Consider the following 19,364-nt stretch of genomic DNA (forward strand, 5'->3'; position numbering starts at 1 on the left):
CTTTTGGGGGAGGTTGGCAGATCCTTTGAAATCTGTGGATCCCATATTAAAAAAAAAATCTGTGGATCCCACATTTTAAAAAAAGTTCTCGACCAATTAGAATATTACAGGCTGTCTTGGAAAGGACAGTATATATTTCTGGAAAGAATCCAGTAAAATTTAAATAATGTGGGCTGACAATTTTCCCAAAAAAGAGTTTTCTAGTAGGATGCTTATTGCTGGTAAAGAAACCTGATGTTCAATTTTAATGGAAAGAATCAAGCATAACATACGTATGATGTACTTTTACGTTACTCTAAAGTGTATATCCTCAATTAAGAACACTTACAAAGACCACAAATACTGCATGTGCTTTTTTTTTCTTCAAAAGGCAAACTCAGGAACAGGTCTAGCAGAGTGTGGGGAAGAAAGGTATGACCGGGTGGAAAGGCCTAGAAGACTCCTAGAGTAGAGCATGGTCTTGCAGGATTTCTAGAGAGCAATGGGGCAACATGGGGGCCGTGGCTTGGGCATTCATCCTCAGTGAAGAAAACAGACCAACCAGCCAAGCGTGGGTTTCTATACTGCCTGAGGGGACTCCCCTGAGCACTGGCCAGGACTTGAAGACGCTGGGGAACCAAAGCACGGCGAGCTGAGGACTGCCCTCCTGTATCGTGCAGATCTGTGCCTAGCACGTGTTGACCGTTTCAAGCCAAGAAGATTGGGCTGTGTTTTTGGAACGCACCATTATCACCACTGGCTGTCACTACACTGTAGAAAGAAATACGTTCTCTTGATGACTGACCTTCTGAACATCAGAAAAACCTTTCCTTCTCCCTGTTGATACATTTCCAAGAGAAAGTTGTATTGACAGGTGGTTTTGTATTAGGTGCTGGGGTTGTATCTTCAAGCTTTCAGAATTTGAATCACAGGGTAAATTCGTTTTATCACAGGTGATACTTTCGGTTTGACCTCCCTGGAAAATCCAAAGCAACAGTGGGTCTTGGAATCCATTCTCTTGTTTATGGTTTTGTCTTTTTCTATCCCACCAATTTGGCTGACTGGGCTGGCCTGGGGCCCACACTCTGTTGTCTTGCTGTTCCTCACAGCTGGGCCACAGGATCTGGACCCCAGCTCCTCCCTCCGGGCCTGATCTCTGGCAGGAAAAATCATGGGACTGAGCCCACTTCATCCACGTCCTTGGGTGACACCTTCGATAAGGGGCTCCTTGGCCCTCTGTGCATCTTGCTAAGAAGTCCATCTAGACACGAGTCCCCTGCCAAGGCCAGGTCGCTAATTAACCAGACAGATTTTTCCTTTGCTGTCATTATTTCTGTTGCTCTAGATGGAAAGGTTGAGAACCTTAGACCACCCTTAACATTGTCTTCCTTAGCAATGAGGGGAAAATGGGATTCCTGAATTATATATACAACGGACAACCACAAATAGAATCACCAGGCCCATGGAAGGCCTATGGTGAGAGGAAGGTCAAGGTAGGAAGGTCAAGCAGGTACAAAAGCCTAGGCCTTAGGCAGACCTGATTTTGTAGCTCTGATGACACTGGTTGGGGTAGAAATAACTTTTGTACCACATCTCAGTGTTCATATCAGATTCTTTTCAGTTTCCTGGGACTGAAGTCCTCTTCCCCAAACCTTAGTATTTTGCTGCCAAATACTTCTTTTCTTCTTCCTTTCCAAATATTATTTAGGAGCAAGGACAAATGTTGTGTTATTTAATTATAGGGGCACATACATATGCTTTAAGAAGATATGTGCTGTTGTATTGTTTTCCCGTTTTAGCTCTTAAAGACTCATGCCTCAAAAAACAGATGCCACATTTATACCATTCCTGTTAAACTGATGGCCACATTTTAGATGTATGGAGTAATCCACACTTTAAAAAATCTCAGGTAACTTTTCTTATCCTTTGAAAGATTGTAGTAAAACACACATGACATAGAATTTACACGATTCTAAACTGTATATCCTCAATTAAGAAAACTTAGACCACAAATATTGCATGTGCTTTTTTTTTTTTTTTTTTTCAAAGGACAAACTCAGGAATAGGTCTAGCAGAGTGTGGGGAAGAAAGGTATGACTGGATAGAAAGGCCTGGAAGATTCCCAGAGTAGAGCAAGTGAGCAAATTTAATCATTTTTAAGTGAATAGTACAGTAGTGTTATCTACATGTACCTTGTTGTGTAACTGATCTCTAGAACTTTTTCATCTTGCAGAACTGAACCTCTGTACCCTTTGGAAATTAACTCTCCTTCCCACCTCCCCGTCCCTCTAGCGAATACCATTCTATTTTCTGTTTCTAATAGTTTGTCTATTTCAGATGCCCCATGTAAGTTGAATCTTGCGGTACGTGTCTCTTTGCGACTGGCTCATTTCACTTATCATGATGTCCTCAAGGTTCATTCATGTTGTAGCCTATGACAGAATTTCTTTCTTTTATTTCAGGCTGAATAATATTTCATTATATGTATATACCACATTTTCTTTATCCATTCATCCATTGATGGGCATTTATGTTGTTTCCACGTCTTGGCTATTATGAATAATGCTGCATTAAACTTGGGTGTATATATATATATCTTCAAAATCTTGTTTTCAATTATTTTGGATATGTACCCAGAAGCTGGATTGCTGGCTTATATAGTCATTCTATTTTTAATTTTTGGAGGAACCTCCATACAGTTTTCTAAGTGGTTGCAGTGTTTTACATTCACACCGACAGTGCCTAAGAGTACCAATATTTCTACATCCTCATTAGCACTTCTTGTTTACTGTTTGTTTGATAGTGGCCATCTCAGTGGATGTGAGGCAATATCTCATTGTGGTTTTTGTTTGTTTGTTTGTTTTTACATCTTTATTGGAATATAATTGCTTTACAATGGTGTGTTAGTTTCTGCTGTATAACAAAGTGAATCAGGTATACATATACATATATCCCCATATCCCCTCCCTCTTGCGTCTCCCTCCCTCCCACCCTCCCTACCCCACTCCTCTAGGTGGACACAAAGCACCGAGCTGATCTCCCTGTGCCATGTGGCTGCTTCCCACTAGCCATCTATTTTACATTTGGTAGTGTATATATGTCCATGCCACTCTCTCACTTCATCCCAGCTTTCCGTTCCCCTTCCCCATGTCCTCAAGTCCATTCTCTACGTTTGTGTCTTTATTCCTGTCCTGCCCCTAGTTTCTTCAGAACCACTTTTTTTTTTTTAGATTCCATATATATGTGTTAGCATACGGTATTTGTTTTTCTCTTTCTGACTTACTTCACTCTGTATGACAGACTCTAGGTCCATCTGCCTCACTACAAATAACTCAATTTCGGTTCTTTTTATGGCTGAGTAGTATTCCATTGTATATATGTGCCACCTCTTCTTTATCCATTCATCTGTCGATGGACACTTAAGTTGCTTCCATGTCCCGGCTTTTGTAAATAGAGCTGCAATGAACATTGTGGTACGTGACTCTTTTTGAATTATCTCATTGTGGTTTTGATTTTCATTTCTCTGATGCCATATGCTTATTGGCCATTCGTATGTCTTCTCTGGAGAAATGTCTATTCAAGTCCTTTACCTATTTTTAAATCAGATCTTGTTGTAAAGTTGTGGGAGTTCTTTATGTGTTCTGATATGAACCCCTTATCAGATATATGGTTTGTGAATATTTTCTCCCATTCTGTAGCTTGCCTCTTCACTCTGTTGATTGTTTCCCTTGCTGTGTAAAAGTTTTTAAGTTTGATATAGTACCATTTGTCTGTCCTTGCTTTTGTTGTCTGTGCTTTTGGTGTCATATGGAAGAAATCATTACCAAATCCAATATTATGAAGATTTTCTCTTATATTTTCTTCTAAATGTATAGTAGTTTCAGGTCTTACATTTACATTTATAATCCATTTTGAGTTAGTTCTTTGTAAGTGGTGTAAGGTAAGGGTCCAACTTCATTTTTTGCATGTGGATATACAGTTTTTCCAGCATCATTTGTTGAAGAGACTATCCTGACCCCATTGTGTAACCTTGGTACTGTTATAGAAGCTTATTTGACCATATACTTGAGGGTTTGTTTCTCGGATCTTTATTTTATTCCATTGGTTGACATGTTTGTCTTTATTCCAGTCCCATATTGTTTTGATTACAGTAGCTTTGTAATATGATTTGAAATCAGGAAATATGAGGTCTCCAGCTCTATTTTTCCTTTCTCAAGTTTGCTTTGGCTCTTCTGGGTCCTTTGAAATTCCGTATGCATTTTAGGATTTGTTTTTCTGTTTCTACCAAAAAATGCCCCAGAGTGAGAGGTTTTTGATTTTTATTTATACTGATGATGATTACCTTTTCATGCTGTAATTCCCAAGGCCACCTTCTTAATCTTCAAACCCTAACAATGAACTGTAAATTATGATGGTAACCCAATCTCTCCAGATGAAAATATTTAGGTTTCTTAAACCAAATGGGACTTCTCGCTTGACTGTAGTTTATACCACATAATTTTAAATATTAAATAGTACTGCTTGAAACTAAGGACAAGAAAAAATAACCAATAATTTTGACCGGCACGCCCCTCCTCTCTGATGCTGTTACCCAAGGCTCTGACCAGGGAACCCCTGCCAAGTCTGGGTGAGGGTAAGAAGAGTCATCGATACACATGCACAGCTGTAGCCAGGACCAGCTCCAGAATCTGTGGGCTCGATGCAAAATGAACATGAAGCGTCTTTGTCCAAAAGTTATTAAGAATGTTAAGACAGCAACAACAAATCATTAAATCAAGCATGGGGTCTAGTGGGTCTGCACAGGTCATATACCCAAGACCTAAGAAAGAGTTGGGGGAAACCAGAGCCTTGGATCAAGGGGAAGAGAAAAGAGGTGATGTCCTGCAAGGGGACCTAAGCCCAGGTGGAGAAGACCTAGGCTGGCTCTCTGGAGGGTCATAAGGAAGAGCGCAGACCCTCAAGCTGCTGTCACTGGAGATTGGAGGGTGAAGATGCTGACCTGAAGGTTTGGTGTGGGTCAGGGTGCTTTCAGATGTGGCATGGGGAGAAGGTGGTGTTTGCTTGAAGGGAAAAGTGATGGTGACACAGCCCACTGCGCCCATCCAGATTTGAGCCCGGCTGGCTGGCAGTTAAATTTGCATGGGAGACCATGCTATGTGGCCGTCAGCCCTCATGACTGGCTTCAATCTTGCTAATTCAGTACCCCAGGGTGTGCTCCATCCTGTGATTGACGTTGGACACACAGCAGGTTATTGGTGGAGGAAAAGTGCTAAATATTAACAGAGAATGAGGGCAAGGTTCGAAATGGTTCCAGCTGCCATGGTTGTGTTGGCACACGTTGTGATTTGGATGAAGCCTGTTCCCTCCCTGAACGGAAGCTTCCCCGCGGGATTCCTTTAGACACGATTGACAGTTGGGCTGGGCATCACCAAACTGCCCCTTTGTGCCTCTGAGCACCTTTTCTCCTGACCCTTTTTCATCCTACCATTTGTTTCGTGATATACTATTTTTGCCTGCCTCAATTTGAGAGGAAAAAAAGTTGAACTGCACAATTTTTAGCTATGGCCAAAGTCCTACAATCACTAGATTCAAAAATTCTCATGTCTATGTTTGGTCAAAACTATTTTTCATAAAAGGGACAAATCCTTGATTCATTCGTTAGTAATCGGGGAGTCAATACCTGATCATTCTCCTTTGTCCTGTTTTCTCTCGTAGGTTCTCACTTGGTGCTTAGACAAAATCAAAATGAGGAAGCATCGGCATTTGCCTTTAGTGGCCATCTTTTGCCTTTTTTTCTCAGGCTTTTCCTTTACTCGTGCGCAGCAACAAGCAGGTAAGATCCAGAAACATCTCTTCATTTCATTAAAAGGAACAGTATTCTCTGATTTTAGATCTTAGGCATCATGTGCTGAATATAGAGCTTAGATAAGCTTTGAAGAGATAGTCAAGCCATTGACTACAGGATGTTCATTTATTTTACAGACTTTCTGCTCCTTTTTATCCAGTGAGAGAGAGGTTCTTTTTACTGAAACTTGGGTTTGATATCTTGGCGGTGGTTTGCAAGTGGTTTGTTTTTACCTTGGGTGTGAGCAGAAAGTTTGTGTCGAGAATATTTTACCGTCTGAAGAGCTTTCCCACATTTCTGGCACTGGTTGATGTCTGAGCACATAAAACCCAGGGAAGACAATGGTTGAGAGCAAAAAATTATTTTCCCTGAAAAAACAACAAAAACAAACACAAATGTCGCCATTTCTTTCTCAGTCTGGATAGGAAAAGACGTTTTTCATCCAGAATCATCAAATCTTTAAATATCAGTTTCCCTAAACTACTTAAAAATGGATCCCAACTCATCCTATTAAGAACTTGCTTGCAGAGTTCTAGAAAAATGAGAAATGGTTCATGTATTATGAGCTGGGAAGGAGTGACTTGGGTCCCTCTCTTTTGCTTGGAGAGCTGAGCTTCTGATGGGGATTCTCCCACTGGACCTGGTAGTTCTTAGATGGTGGCCTGGTGAGGACCACCTCAATGCCAGGGGAGCATGGCTTGGGGCATCAGGTCAGCCCCAGGTGAGTAGAGTCCAGGGGCCTGCTGTGCACAGCCAGCCTGGCCCAGTGCAGCAGGGCACTTCCCAGCCACCCATAGCCTGGCACCTGGAGCCTCTTGCTCCTACTTTTAAGAGAGAACTGGATTCATCTTTGAAAAAGATGAATACTGTTCAGCATCTAAGAGGGCTTGATGGCTCTGAAGATGTAGTGATGAGTTAGGGTACCTTTCTTCATGCTAAAAAGTCTGAAAAAATGAGACTTTGCCCTTCCCTACAGTTATACAAGTCTTCTTAAGATGTATTTATAATACTTATTTTTCTGGCAAATTACCCAAAGCATGAGAGGTAAAACTGTAGTAGATTTCAGTGTTCTATCTTGTCGGGGCCCAGTTTCAGACCCAAAGCTGAGGAAGGAATTTCCAAGATGATGCTTGGTTACCTGTGATAGGATATCCTTCCCACCTGAGCAGGTGGGTCTTGGGGTACAAACTACCACAAAGAATCATCTAGAGTTAAAGGACATGCCAGGGAATGTTTTTCCCCATTGTGGAACCTGCTACTGGTCCATGTATGGCAGTCATTGCATATGGAACTTGGGTCAATGACTGGGCACCGGCAGCTGTTGGGTCCATGTGTCCAGGTCCCTGTTTCTCAGGTAAGTCAGCGTCCCCGCCTGTTTCACACATGAGGTGTAAATTATTTAGTAACGGCAGAGTGGAAACTGAATGAGTTGAGGAAGACTTTGCACTGATGGGAAGTCATTTCTTGAACAGGAGAAACATCTAAACCAATGTCTTTTTTTAAAGATGTCAAAAATGGTGCTGCTGCCGATATAATATTTCTAGTGGATTCCTTTTGGAGCATTGGAAAGGAACATTTCCAACTTGTTCAAGAGTTTCTATATGATGTTATAAAATCTTTAGCTGTGGGAGAAAACGATTTCCGTTTTGCTCTGGTCTGGTTCAACGGCAGCCCAGATACCGAGTTCCTGTTAAATACGTATCGTTCTAAACAAGAAGTCCTCTCCCATGTTTCCAACATGTCTTATACTGGGGGAAGCAATCAGACTGGAAAAGGATTAGAATACGTAATGCAAAATCACCTCACTGAGGCTGCCGGAAGCCGGGCCAGTGATGGAGTCCCTCAGGTTATCGTAATGTTAACTGATGGACACTCGAAGGATGCCCTTGCTCTGCCTTCAGCGGAACTTAAATCTGCTGATGTTAACGTGTTTGCAATTGGAGTTGAGGATGCAGATGAAGGAGCGTTAAAAGAAACAGCAAGTGAACCGCTCAATATGCATATTTTCAACCTAGAGAATTTTACCTCACTTCATGACATAGTAGGAAACTTAGTGGCCTGTGTGCATTCATCCATGACTCCAGAAAGGGCTGGAGGCACAGAGACCCTTAAAGACATCACAGGTAATGGCAACATCGCCAAGCTGCTGCCTGCCTCGCTCTTCTTTGGAGATAAGCTTGGCAACCGCTGGCATTAAGGCAATATTACGGCTAAAAGATGGTGGGCGGATTAGGGAAGAGATGCCTGTTCACAGGTCTAAAAACAAAGGTTTGAATATTCTCTGTAGTCTCCTTCCAAAACAGAGCAATTCATCTACCTTCAAGAGGAATTCTTTGCTTTTGAGACAATTAATATTCTAACTCTAAAAAAGCACATCCTGATATTATGACCCCACAAGAGGTTGCTTCTACCTTCCTTGGACAAGACAGACTCAGCGTGGCTGGGCAGGTATCTAACAAAAATCCCTTCATTGTTTCTGGGATAGAGAGCCTGTTTCCTTTAAAGAAAGCTCCGTGTCTGAAAGAGTTTGAGTGGAGGGGGAAGGGGGGGGGGTCCACTTTGGGTCCAGTGAAGCAACACGCAGAGCTCCTCTCTTTGACTCAATGGGATTTATTTCAGAGATTTGATGGAATTAGAATTGTGAGAGGCCTTAGAGATGATCCAGTCCAAATCTATTTTGAAGAAATTGAGTTTTAGAGCTGGAGGCCCTTACATGTTGGCTCTGGAGTGGGTTTTCCCACTTCTCCTCCACGCTGTCACCATGGCTGTGCCCATAGAGATGCTTCTGAGATTCCAATGGTCCTCATCAGTGCCACTCTGGAAGTACCGATGATGCAGCGACGTTACATGGATGTGTTCATGCATGGTGATGTGCATGGAGCTAATTGTCCGGCAAGTCAATTAACCAGTCACACCTATTAGCTCTCTTGCCAGTGCTAAGTGCCTAAAGACTGATAGGGAAGGAATTCCACAGGTAAATTTCAAATGTATTGCACCACAGCAATTCTGACCAGGGCTAGGCTTCCTCATCAGCGACGAGTAGGACAGAGGGAACTCCCTGTGTCCCCAAATGAGTCCATGTCGCCAACTGACTGTGGGTAGGAGAGAATTCTAGGAGAATGGGCAGAAAGCTAGGGTGGGAGAGCTCAAGCGAGAGATGAGCTCCAGAAGGAGAGATGTGTGTCCCACAAGATGAAGGGAAAGGAGGAGAAGGATATCATATTTCTAAGATACTGAGGTGGAAAGGGGAGACGTTGAGAGTGTTCAGGTTGAGTAGGCATCAATCATCCAATAAGAGAAGATGGCAGAGGGAGAGAAGCAGTGGTGCTTGGGAGCTTGGAGGAATCGAAGTTATTTTTGAAGGTTGGAGCTTGCAAAGAGAGGATGATAGAGGGGCAAGAAGATCTTCTTGGGAAGGAAATTTATCATTGCTAAGACGGTAGCTAGTAAATTCCTGAAATAGCCCGCCTTGGGGACCTGGCTGGGCAGGGAAGCAGATGAGAGCTGGAAGGGGCTGGGAGACTTCTGGAAAGCCAGAGGAGCAGGGGCCAGGATGAGGCAGAAGAGACCTAGAGGCAGTTGAGGAGGAGTCCAGAGAAAGACTTTCTGGATTATGATCAGAATAATGGTGTTTTTAGGCAAATAGTACTAGACATCAGTTTTTCATAAGAGAGATTCTGAAAACAGGGAGTGGGGAGCAAGATGGGTAGATGTCATTAGGTAGGAGCCGGGCAGGCAGATCGTGGTTAAGAGAAGGGTTACAGAACTAACCAACCCCGAGGCGTTTCAGGAGATTAAAATGGTTTCCCCAATGGTTATCCGTGATTTCAGCTTTGATAGGGGTGGGAGGGCTCATGACCCTACCAGTGGGTCTACTTCTAAGAGAGGGGTGATGCACAGTCTGGATCATTTGCATTAAACCTGAATAGCATTCCCTACTTCAAATGATGTGTCTCACCTCTGCATTATGACACTAGTGTCGATCCTGCCAGATTACAGGAAAAGAAGGTGGACCCTGAGAGCACCCCAAACCAAGCACTGCAGGTTACAAGGAGGTTACAAGATGGCAGCTCTAATGACCTTTTCCATTGGCTACAATGTGCTCAGCATCAATAATTCACTAATCATTGCTTTTCTGGATATAGGGATAATAACTCTTCCATGTCAAAAACAATGAAAGGGATCAGGTGAGAAATGGAACATCTTCTCTTTATTGGTGTTTTGGCCAATTTAGGAAAAAGGGTGGATGAGTTTGCCATTATGTTTAACCGTTATATAAATGGATAAACGATTAGATTACCATATGAATGCTAAATGAGCCTGTCAACATAGTCTGTTTCCACACAAATGACAAAACCTTTGTTTTTATGCCAAGAAAGCATCTCTGTCTTCTAGTGTCCAAGCCGCTAGCAGCACCGGGGTGGGATATTAATCCATTCATGTTGTCTTTTCTAATTAACTTCACTCTGCAATTCTGCCAGTATCATGTCCCACTGCATGTTCCATAGCAAAATAATAATAATAATAATAAAAATTCTCTGCTTATAGTTTTTGGGAAAGGTAGTCAGGAAGGCATTATGGAGACTGCTAATAAGTTAGGGCCACTTCTTTCCGTTTCCTGCCCACTAGGTAGGTAACTTTTCCCCATGAATATATATATGATGGCGCTGTTCTAAATGAACTGTACTCAAGTAATCACTGAAAGTTGTGTTTTTTTAAATCCCTTTTATCAATGGATATAAAATACAAAAGCTTTTCTAAAGCAAGAGCTAAAGGTGACCTATGTATCCGTGAGGATGAACTTTCTTTTCTTTGCAAAATATAAAGATTTAGAAAACTCGCAAAACCTATCTGCAGTTTTGTGTTTGCATAGGAAATACAAATGTGATCTTTTAAATTTTGCTTGGAAAAAGGAAGCATCCCATGAGCTTAGGAAAGCATTGTGCCCACACCAGTGTGCTCAGGAAAGTAGTGTTTCCAACGATGTTAAAGGAACCTATGATTTTTCCATGGCTGTTTCGAAACTTTTCCATAGAAAATGCCACAGATGGTGTGATACATGAGCCATAAAAGCAGAAAACCAGACAACTTCACATTTTGAATTTTAGAAAGACCTGATTCCTCTTAGAGTTAATATCGATCCCTGGTATGCCTTGCTGTACACAGGAACCGGTCTCTCTTGTGTCTGTCTGAGGCTTCGGCTCTCCTGGATAACAGCATGCCCTTGTGTGTCCCATCATTGTGTGCATAAGAGGACAACGTGGTTTTTTCAGTGATGACAAATTATCCAACATTTTTCTATGACCTGCTGTGGTTCAGCTTTTTAGAAGAGCAGTAATCAAGGGTTTTCCCTCAGTGTTTGTTTATTTTATTTATTCTATTGTGAACTGCAATCAAAAAGTAAGTAATAAATTAATAAGGAATGAGTCATCTGTGATTTAGGGATCGTTCTTCTTTTATTGATCTTAGGTTCAGAGTTAGTCCTTCCTTTAAAGGTCTCGGTTTGCTGAGTAAGGGGCAAATCTTCCTTTGTCCCTCAGGGTCATTGGTTTAGGCCTGGGAAGTGTTGAGGAATTTTGTGGTATGATTTGCTGAACCTGGAGCTCCCGGCACCATGTGGGCCATTTCTATGGCTTGCAACATAATTCACACTGCTGACACCGCACCATCCCATAAGATCCTTCAGGAACCTTACGGTTTGGTTAAAGAGTAGCAAATGCTTTGCAATTCTTAGCAAACGCTAAGTTAATATCTTATAAAACCTTACAAGATATTTTCACATTAGTATCTTTCCCTATGAAAGGAATGCCTCTACAAAATTGCTGTTAGGGGTTTCATGTATGTAAGGGGAGAAAGAGAGCAGTTCTGATTCCAGTAATCCCAACTGCAGCCATCCTTGGCTAAGATTCCCCAAGGGGAGAGCTTGGGTAAGAACATCATTTCACTATAGCAAAATTCCTTAATTCCATGAGACAAGATTTGTTTCCTGTTTCCATTGTGGAAATAAAAGCAATTTTGTTGGTACCAGGAAAAATTAATTTTATGTATAAAATGTTCACTGTCATTAAAAATATCAGAATGAATGATTGTATATATAATATGACAATTATACTCCAAACATAACTTCCTAAAATCCAGAATATAAATACCATATATGCTCACATAAAATCTCTTCCTATTCCTAACATCTACTTAGGTTATTAAAATATATTTGCTAGAATAATTTTACTTTTCATATCGTTTAACTCAGCCAGATTTAAACATTCTAGCAGATGAGCCTTTGAAATATTCCACCCAGGTTCATAGTTTATTGATTGCTATTCCTTGCTCAGTGCTTCTGTGAAACCCCCATTCTCAGTAACAGAATGGAAGTGTCATGTTTGCCATTGTGGGGAGCAAAGAGATCTTGGTCAGCCTTTTTATGTCCATTTGTATAACTCCGGAGCTAATTCTGATTCAGGGTTTACTAGATGCCCATGGGCTTGCCAGGCACTCGGTCTACGATGTCATAAAAATAAGGTTGGATAATTATGTCATGACTGGTTTCATATCACTCTGCTTAACATTGTTCTGCATTATGTGATTGAATATAGAGGCAATGGCAAAAATAAATGAAGAGAACACTTAGCTGAATCCCAGACTTGCATTTGAGTTTCACGCAACCAAACGTCATTTGAGAAACAAAAATCAAACCAAAATGTATCAGAGCATTTTTGAATCAAAACCGTAAATGTTGTTTGAGTTCTCCTTTTCGTATTCCCAAAGTGGTAGATACACAGCCACTTTGGTTTTTAAATAAAAAAGAAGGAACAACAGTTGCTCAAGGAATCAAGTGTTTAACATACTGGGACGATGAATCACCAAACCCTAAATCTGGGATTCTGTCTTGTGCTGTGGATTTGGACAAAGAAAATTCTTATAATGACCTGAGGATTATAAGAGAAACGTCCTCAAATTAGAAATCATCTTTGGACCTTTGTTAATATACTCCTTTACTTTCTCCTGTAGGTACGGTAATGCATAATTCCATGCAGCTACAGTTCCCTCCAAATTTAGTAGAAATTTTCAGAATATACCCAGAAATTGAATATGTGTTGAAATTTGACTACAAAGATGACACAGAAGAAAATTTGATATCAAATGCCCTACTAAACACCATCATTTCTGTTAAGAAATGATGTTAAGAAGTTGCCTCTTATCCATTCAGAATGCAGAACTAAAAGAGAATTTCACATTCCTTAATCAACGTGTGTTTTGTTTGTCCATATTTCGTGTTTCTTATTGGTTTCCCAAGAAACATGTCAGAACACTGAACGATGCATGTGGTCACTTGTTCTAATGCTTTCACATTTTTTGCATTTCTCTCTTTTAAAGCACAAGACTCTGCTGACATTATTTTCCTAATTGATGGATCAAACAACACCGGAAGTGTCAATTTCGCAGTCATTCGCGACTTCCTTGTAAATCTCCTTGAGAGACTCTCAGTTGGAACTCAGCAGATCCAAGTGGGGGTGGTCCAATATAGCGATGAGCCCAGAACGCTGTTCTCCTTAAACAGCTATTCCACCAAGGCTCAGGTTCTGGACGCAGTGAAAGCCCTGGGGTTCATCGGTGGGGAGTTGGCCAATGTCGGCCTGGCCCTTGATTTTGTGCTGGAGAATCACTTCACCCGGGCAGGGGGCAGCCGAGTGGAGGAAGGGGTTCCCCAGGTGCTGGTCCTCATAAGTGCTGGGCCTTCTAGTGATGAAATCCGAGACGCGGTCATAGCACTGAAGCAGGCTAGCATTTTCTCGTTTGGCCTCGGAGCCCAGGCCGCCTCCAAGGCAGAGCTTCAGCACATAGCTACCAATGACAACTTGGTGTTTACTGTCCCGGAATTCCGTAGCTTTGGGCTCGTCCAGGAGCAATTACTGCCGTACATTGTTGGCGTGGCCCAAAGGCACATTGTCTTGCAACCGCCAACCATTGTCACCCAAGGTACGTATGCTTTTCTCACCATCTGTGTGGTAGTGGGCTGTCTGTGTGTGTTTTTGTAGCAGTCAGGTGGGCACCTTGCAGAATGATTCGCCTCGGGAGAACCTGTAAGTACCCACAGCCGAGTCCTTCCACGATGAGCTAGTTCTTGGATGTGGTGTCTGTGACGGTTGCAGTGTTCCAAAAAACACAGAGATCTGTGATTGAGTGGAAAGTTCTTTTTAGAGCATGAGTTGTCAAGAAAGTGTGCTTTTAGGGCTAATTCGACAAACCTGTTACGTTGGTTATTAAACATTGTCGTATGATCTACTTATAATGCAGTCATCTTAAAAATGGATCTCTGGGGGTCATTATGGTTCTGAGACAGTTACTCCAGGATAATGGCATTGAGCTCTAAAAGTCAGCCCGTGAGAGTGTGCTGACATGTGAGAACTGTCTCCCCAAAGTCAGTTTTGTGATGCGTAGCAGGAGTGGCATTTCTGGAGGTAAGAAATAACAAAGCACTCGCTTGGGGGGATGTTTATGAAAACCGTTTTTCCTGTGTTTACTGAGTTGTAGAGTAGCTCTGTTGACGGAGAGATTATACACTCAGATGGGAGGCCTTTGGCAAAAGAGCCCGACTGGAGTCATTTTAAAATAACATATAAAGCTGAGCAAGTCACATAAGAAAACACATTTCACGGACGTGGGAGGTGGGAAGTGTATTTAAAAATTTCAGTAAGAACCCAGTGGTGCTTGATGCTGTAGCAGGTAAAAATCTGGCAGATCCAGGTGGACCAGGTTACATCACTGATGATCTCACCCGTCCGTCAGGGATTTTATTATTAATGGTTTTAGGCATATTGCTGGGGGGGTAAATTAAGAATTGATGCAAAATTACATCCAGAAAATTCTCCTGATATTTCCAGACTTCCCTCTGATTGGAATACAATCTATCAATATTAAAGTTTCTCTGGGCTTGCATGGTTTTGGAAACAAAAGAATGACTTCCATAGGTTTTGTAGACACTCAGAGAGCGCCATGGCTGCTGTCCGAAGAGTGGGCCTTTGGTCCCAGGTCTTATGTTAACAAGCTGTGTGATCCTGGGCAGCCCACACAGACTTTCTGGGCTCCAGTTTTTTTGAATTGATGACAGAGGATGAAAGGATATTTCTGTTCCAGGAGAAGTTTCAAGTTCATTTTTATCTATGGCAGTCCAGGCCCTTATTTCAGCTTTCCCTAGCTGACTTTCACTCCTCACTTACAAAACCATCTTTAATCTTTGTGCTTCATCTGTAAATGTTCAACAGATATTCTTAGCTCTCAGGTATGTGCTGGACACCAGGCCAAGCACTGGGGACCCAGACTGATGTGGCCACTGGCTCGTTGCAGTATAATGGGGAGATAGATCACGAAAACGTAAACCAACGACCAGAAAACTACTCCCAGAGCGTGACAGATGAGGACACTAAAGGGGGCTGTCAGGGAAAGAAGGGGGAAAGAGAGCTGTAGGTCAAGTGGCCAGGGAAGGCTGCTGTGAGGAGCTGCAGGACAGAAGCAGAAGGAACAAGGTGCCAGGTGTGGCGGTCAGTCGTGCAGCACGAGGGAACCCGGCCGCACCCAGGACTGTCAGGGGGAGGCGGGGCTGGAGCTCACTGATGCCTGGAAGCCTGGAGAAGCCTCTGGGTTAGGGCGCGCACATCACCAGCTTGGGTGAAGTCCTCCAGTGGCTTCTATCTTTTTCAGTGAAGCTGGGGGGGACAGAGGACCTGCTTTATTGGAGGTCAGGGTCCCCAAGTCACTGAGAAGAATCACCTAGGAGTAGCCTTGAGTCACCCTAAGAGGAAGGTGCAGAGGAAGACAGCAGCGAGGAAGGGCGATGGGGGCTGGACGTTTGCCGGAGGAGATTTTGCTTGGGAACAGGAGCGTGGGAGAGCGAGGACTGCCACCGGTCCTGGGCTTGCAGGGGGCTTGGCATCCTTGGGTCAATAGGGGGGTGAGGGCTGCAGCCGACTGGTTACAGGACCTTCAGGGTCACCGTGGTAAGGGCGTTCACACCCAGCCCCAGCAGAACCGTGTGAAAGAGGGGAGACGGCTCTGTTGGCATCTCGCAGCAGGAAGAGGAGAACTCTTACTGGAGGGGGAGGGAGGAGACGAGGTGGGGGTGAGTCAGCCCAGAGACCTGGGGGTGAAAGGGATCTGCCTTCCTCTCCATCTATCCATGTGTTGCATGCACCTTAGTGAATTCAGGAAGCTCTGCATTTATCGTTTCAACTCCTACACCCACGGTATGGAAGGCACGTTGTGAGAGTGGGTGTTTCCAGGTGAGCTCGCTCTCCTTGTATGTGTCTAGAAAGCACACGTGGTTAGCTGCACAACTGTGTATATGGCTTTTAGGTGTATATGGAGAGAGGGAGAGGGAGGAAGCAGGGGGTGTGGCTCTCAGGGTCTCTCAGCACCCCCCGGGTAGGGAGAATCCACGTGTCTGCAGGCTTCGATGGAGAATTGGAGGACTTGGAGTTCACCGTTTACACCACGACTCAATGCCAAAGCAGTGGTCCCCACGTGCCTGTCCCTGAATGCTTTGTATCTACGGTACCTTAACATGTTTTCTCCTAAAGAGGAGAGTTTGGACCAGTGCTGTCAATATAATCAAACGTCAAGTGAACTGAAGTGTTACGTGCCATCCATCTGACTGCAGGGGGTAATGAGGCCTCCTCATATGCAAATGATCATTTAATAAATTGCAAACACTCCTGCCTCTGCTTGAACCATTTATGATCTTATGAGTCTTGGAAGCCTTCTCCGTTTTCTGGATGGGGTGCTGTGGTCCGATACGAGCCTCGGTTCCCGAGACTCAGGTGTGCTGCCTGGGTGTCGATACAGCAGGTGGACACAAGTTCATAGTCACTTGGAGGCAGTGATCTTGTTAAGGTGTTTTTGCTTTGTGAGTTGTCTTTGGGTTGTCATAACCTTAACATGTAACGTGGGACCTGCACAACGCCTCTCTCTTAAATGCAAATACTTCTGGGCCACTTCCTAGTTTTGACATTGATATCCTTTTTATAAGTTTAGGATGCCAAATAATTGGTGTTTTTTTTTTTCCCTTGCCTGAAAAAATCAAGGCAGGGACAAGGGTACCAAAAGGAATAGAGGTGCTTATGCTTGTTCAAGTTTTGCACTTGGCAGTAGGTGTTCATGAAATCAGGATTGTGAAGCACAGGGCTCTCCGAGCAGACGCTGACTGCTTCTTTAATTATTTGAGCTATGGCTTCGTTCTCACCTCGAAAACCCAAGCTATAGATTTATGGTAGAAAAGAGCTTGCTGACATTTTTAGTGACAATAGGGTAAATAAGTGTTGAATAAATCGACGTTGATTTTTGTGCAACTGTTTTGTAAAAAGTACTAAGAGAGGGTGGGGGTTTGGGGAGCCCCACTTGCCAGCCGTAGGGAAGCTATAACTAGCGCAGCTATAACTAATGTGTGTGTTAGGACAAATTCCTCAGGGGCTCCCGTGGACTTGACATTGGCCAGGGCAAAGGGAACTCCCCTTGGGTGGTGTTAGCTGTGTAGAGAGTCATACTGAATGTGATGCGTAAGGCTATTCTACTCACCTTGTCACGTTGCTACCTACAGTCATTGAAATCAACAAGAGGGACATAGTTTTCCTGGTGGATGGCTCTTCTGCACTGGGACTGGTCAGCTTCAATGCAATCCGCGACTTCGTTGCCAAGGTCATCCAGAGGCTGGAGATCGGACAGGATTATATCCAGGTGGCAGTGGCTCAGTATGCAGACACAGTGAGGCCGGAGTTTTATTTCAATACCTACCCCACCAAGAGGGAGGTCATAACCGCCGTGAGGAAGATGAAGTCCATGGATGGCTCGGCCTCGTACACAGGCTCTGCTCTGGACTTTGTTCGGAACAACCTGTTCACGGAGGCGGCCGGCTATCGGGCCGCCGAGGGGGTCCCTAAGCTTTTGGTGCTGATTACAGGTGGTAAGTCCTTAGATGAAGTCAGCCAGCCTGCCCAGGAGCTGAAGAGAAGCGGCATCATGGCCTTTGCCGTCGGGAGCAAGGTGGCCGACCGGGCTGAGCTGGAAGAGATCGCTTTCGATTCCTCCCTGGTGTTCATTCCTGCCGAGTTCCGAGCCGCCCCGTTGCAGGGTGTGCTGCCTGGCTTGCTGGCGCCTCTCAGGACCCTCACTGGAACCACTGAAGGTGCGGTGGGGAGGGTGTCAGACACGTGAGAGGGCTGTCTCCAGGCAGAGTCTCTGGGGAAAAAGCAAACCCAAGTTTTATTTGTGTTCAGCTGAGCAACACCTTTTAAATGATGGAAACCATAGCAACCAAGATTTATTTCGGGTTTCCTTTTACCCTGACTTGAGAAATATATGACTTAAAACACCATGTGATACAACTGTATGTCTTAAAATGTCATAAAATAAGAATCGTGTGACTTAGGCTATAGGACCAGAGACTGCCTGTCTTTGAAGCTTCTGGCCGAGAGATCACCTTTCTGTTCTGATCCCTCTTGAGGTCTTAGTGTTCTGTCTCTACTGGTGACTCCTGTCCAGCCCCCTCCCACCTCCACCAAGATGAAGCCTGGCTCTTCCTTTCCCAAGTAGACAGTTTACTTCTAAACGGTCCAAACCTGAGCATTCATCCTCTGTCCTCTCTCTTTAAGGGATTTCCTTCAATGGGGAAGCATAGTGAGGGGATGCGTGTGCAGATAAAAACCCAGTGGTCCTCCAAACCCCTCATTTATTACGGTTATCACTGAACAGTTATTTTTAAAGACAGGATAACAGTCAATGAGCTTACGAATTGAATCAGTGCAATTCACCGTCCTTAAAGAAGATGGATATCACAGAAACAAGCTTTTCTGCCTCACAAGCTTTACCCCTGGAAGGATGTTCGGTGCATGTCCCACGGTGCATGGATGCATGCTTTCTCCTCAAGCTCTCTGGTCTTCTAAAATCCACTCTCTCTCTCTCTTTTATTTCCTTAAGACTTCTAATCCACACTTTCAGAGCCAAGGTTCAATTTGACAGAACGTAGGATATAAGTAGTTGTTAGGCTTCCATTTTAGTGAAACGTCAGGGAAGAGATGGGAAAGCATCTGGTAGCATGTGTTGGGGAAAACACTCCGATCTGAGAATTGTACTTTCGATTCTTCATGAGCACAACGTCAGCCAAGCATAGCAAGGAGTCTCTTTGCATTTTAAGGTGTTTCCGTGACCCTCTGATCTCACTCAGGAGGAATCCCGTGGGCACTGGTTGGATTATTGCCCGCCAATGCCGTGACTCTTCTATGGGAGAGTTGGTAGAGAGTGACAAGTGGGCCTCCCTAGGAATATTTCAAGATGAGAACAGCCTAATTTTGCTGATTTTTTTTAGCCTTAGGGAACTCATGTTCTCAGGTTAACTTGGGCTCACCCTTCTAATCGATCTGTAAGTGGAAATTTATCTGTAACTGTGTAGAGGGAAACCCAGGGGGACCCAGTCTCGCCCAGGTAAACCTGGCTCTGACCGTGGTCATAAGGCGAGTGGTGCAGAAGGAGCAACACCCTTGCAGAATTCATT

At 43.7% G+C, this 19,364-nt stretch overlaps 1 protein-coding gene across 3 annotated transcripts in view; it reads left to right on the forward strand.

Moving 5' to 3' along the window:
- COL6A3 (collagen type VI alpha 3 chain) overlaps positions 1-19,364 on the forward strand; it is an 85,801-nt gene that overhangs the window by 10,548 nt on the left and 55,889 nt on the right. For 2 of the 3 annotated variants that reach the window (XM_067740122.1, XM_067740124.1), the window contains exons 2-4: positions 5,695-5,812; positions 13,199-13,801; positions 17,415-17,999. In XM_067740122.1, the coding sequence (XP_067596223.1) occupies positions 5,725-5,812; positions 13,199-13,801; positions 17,415-17,999 (1,276 nt within the window). In that variant the 5' untranslated portion in view covers positions 5,695-5,724. Of the gene's footprint in view, positions 1-5,694; positions 5,813-7,329; positions 7,948-13,198; positions 13,802-17,414; positions 18,000-19,364 lie in introns of those variants that run through there. The other variant, XM_067740123.1, reaches the window with a different exon arrangement.

The sequence above is a fragment of the Pseudorca crassidens genome, chromosome 6 (genome assembly GCF_039906515.1).
Source record: "Pseudorca crassidens isolate mPseCra1 chromosome 6, mPseCra1.hap1, whole genome shotgun sequence".
NCBI lineage: Eukaryota > Metazoa > Chordata > Mammalia > Artiodactyla > Delphinidae > Pseudorca > Pseudorca crassidens.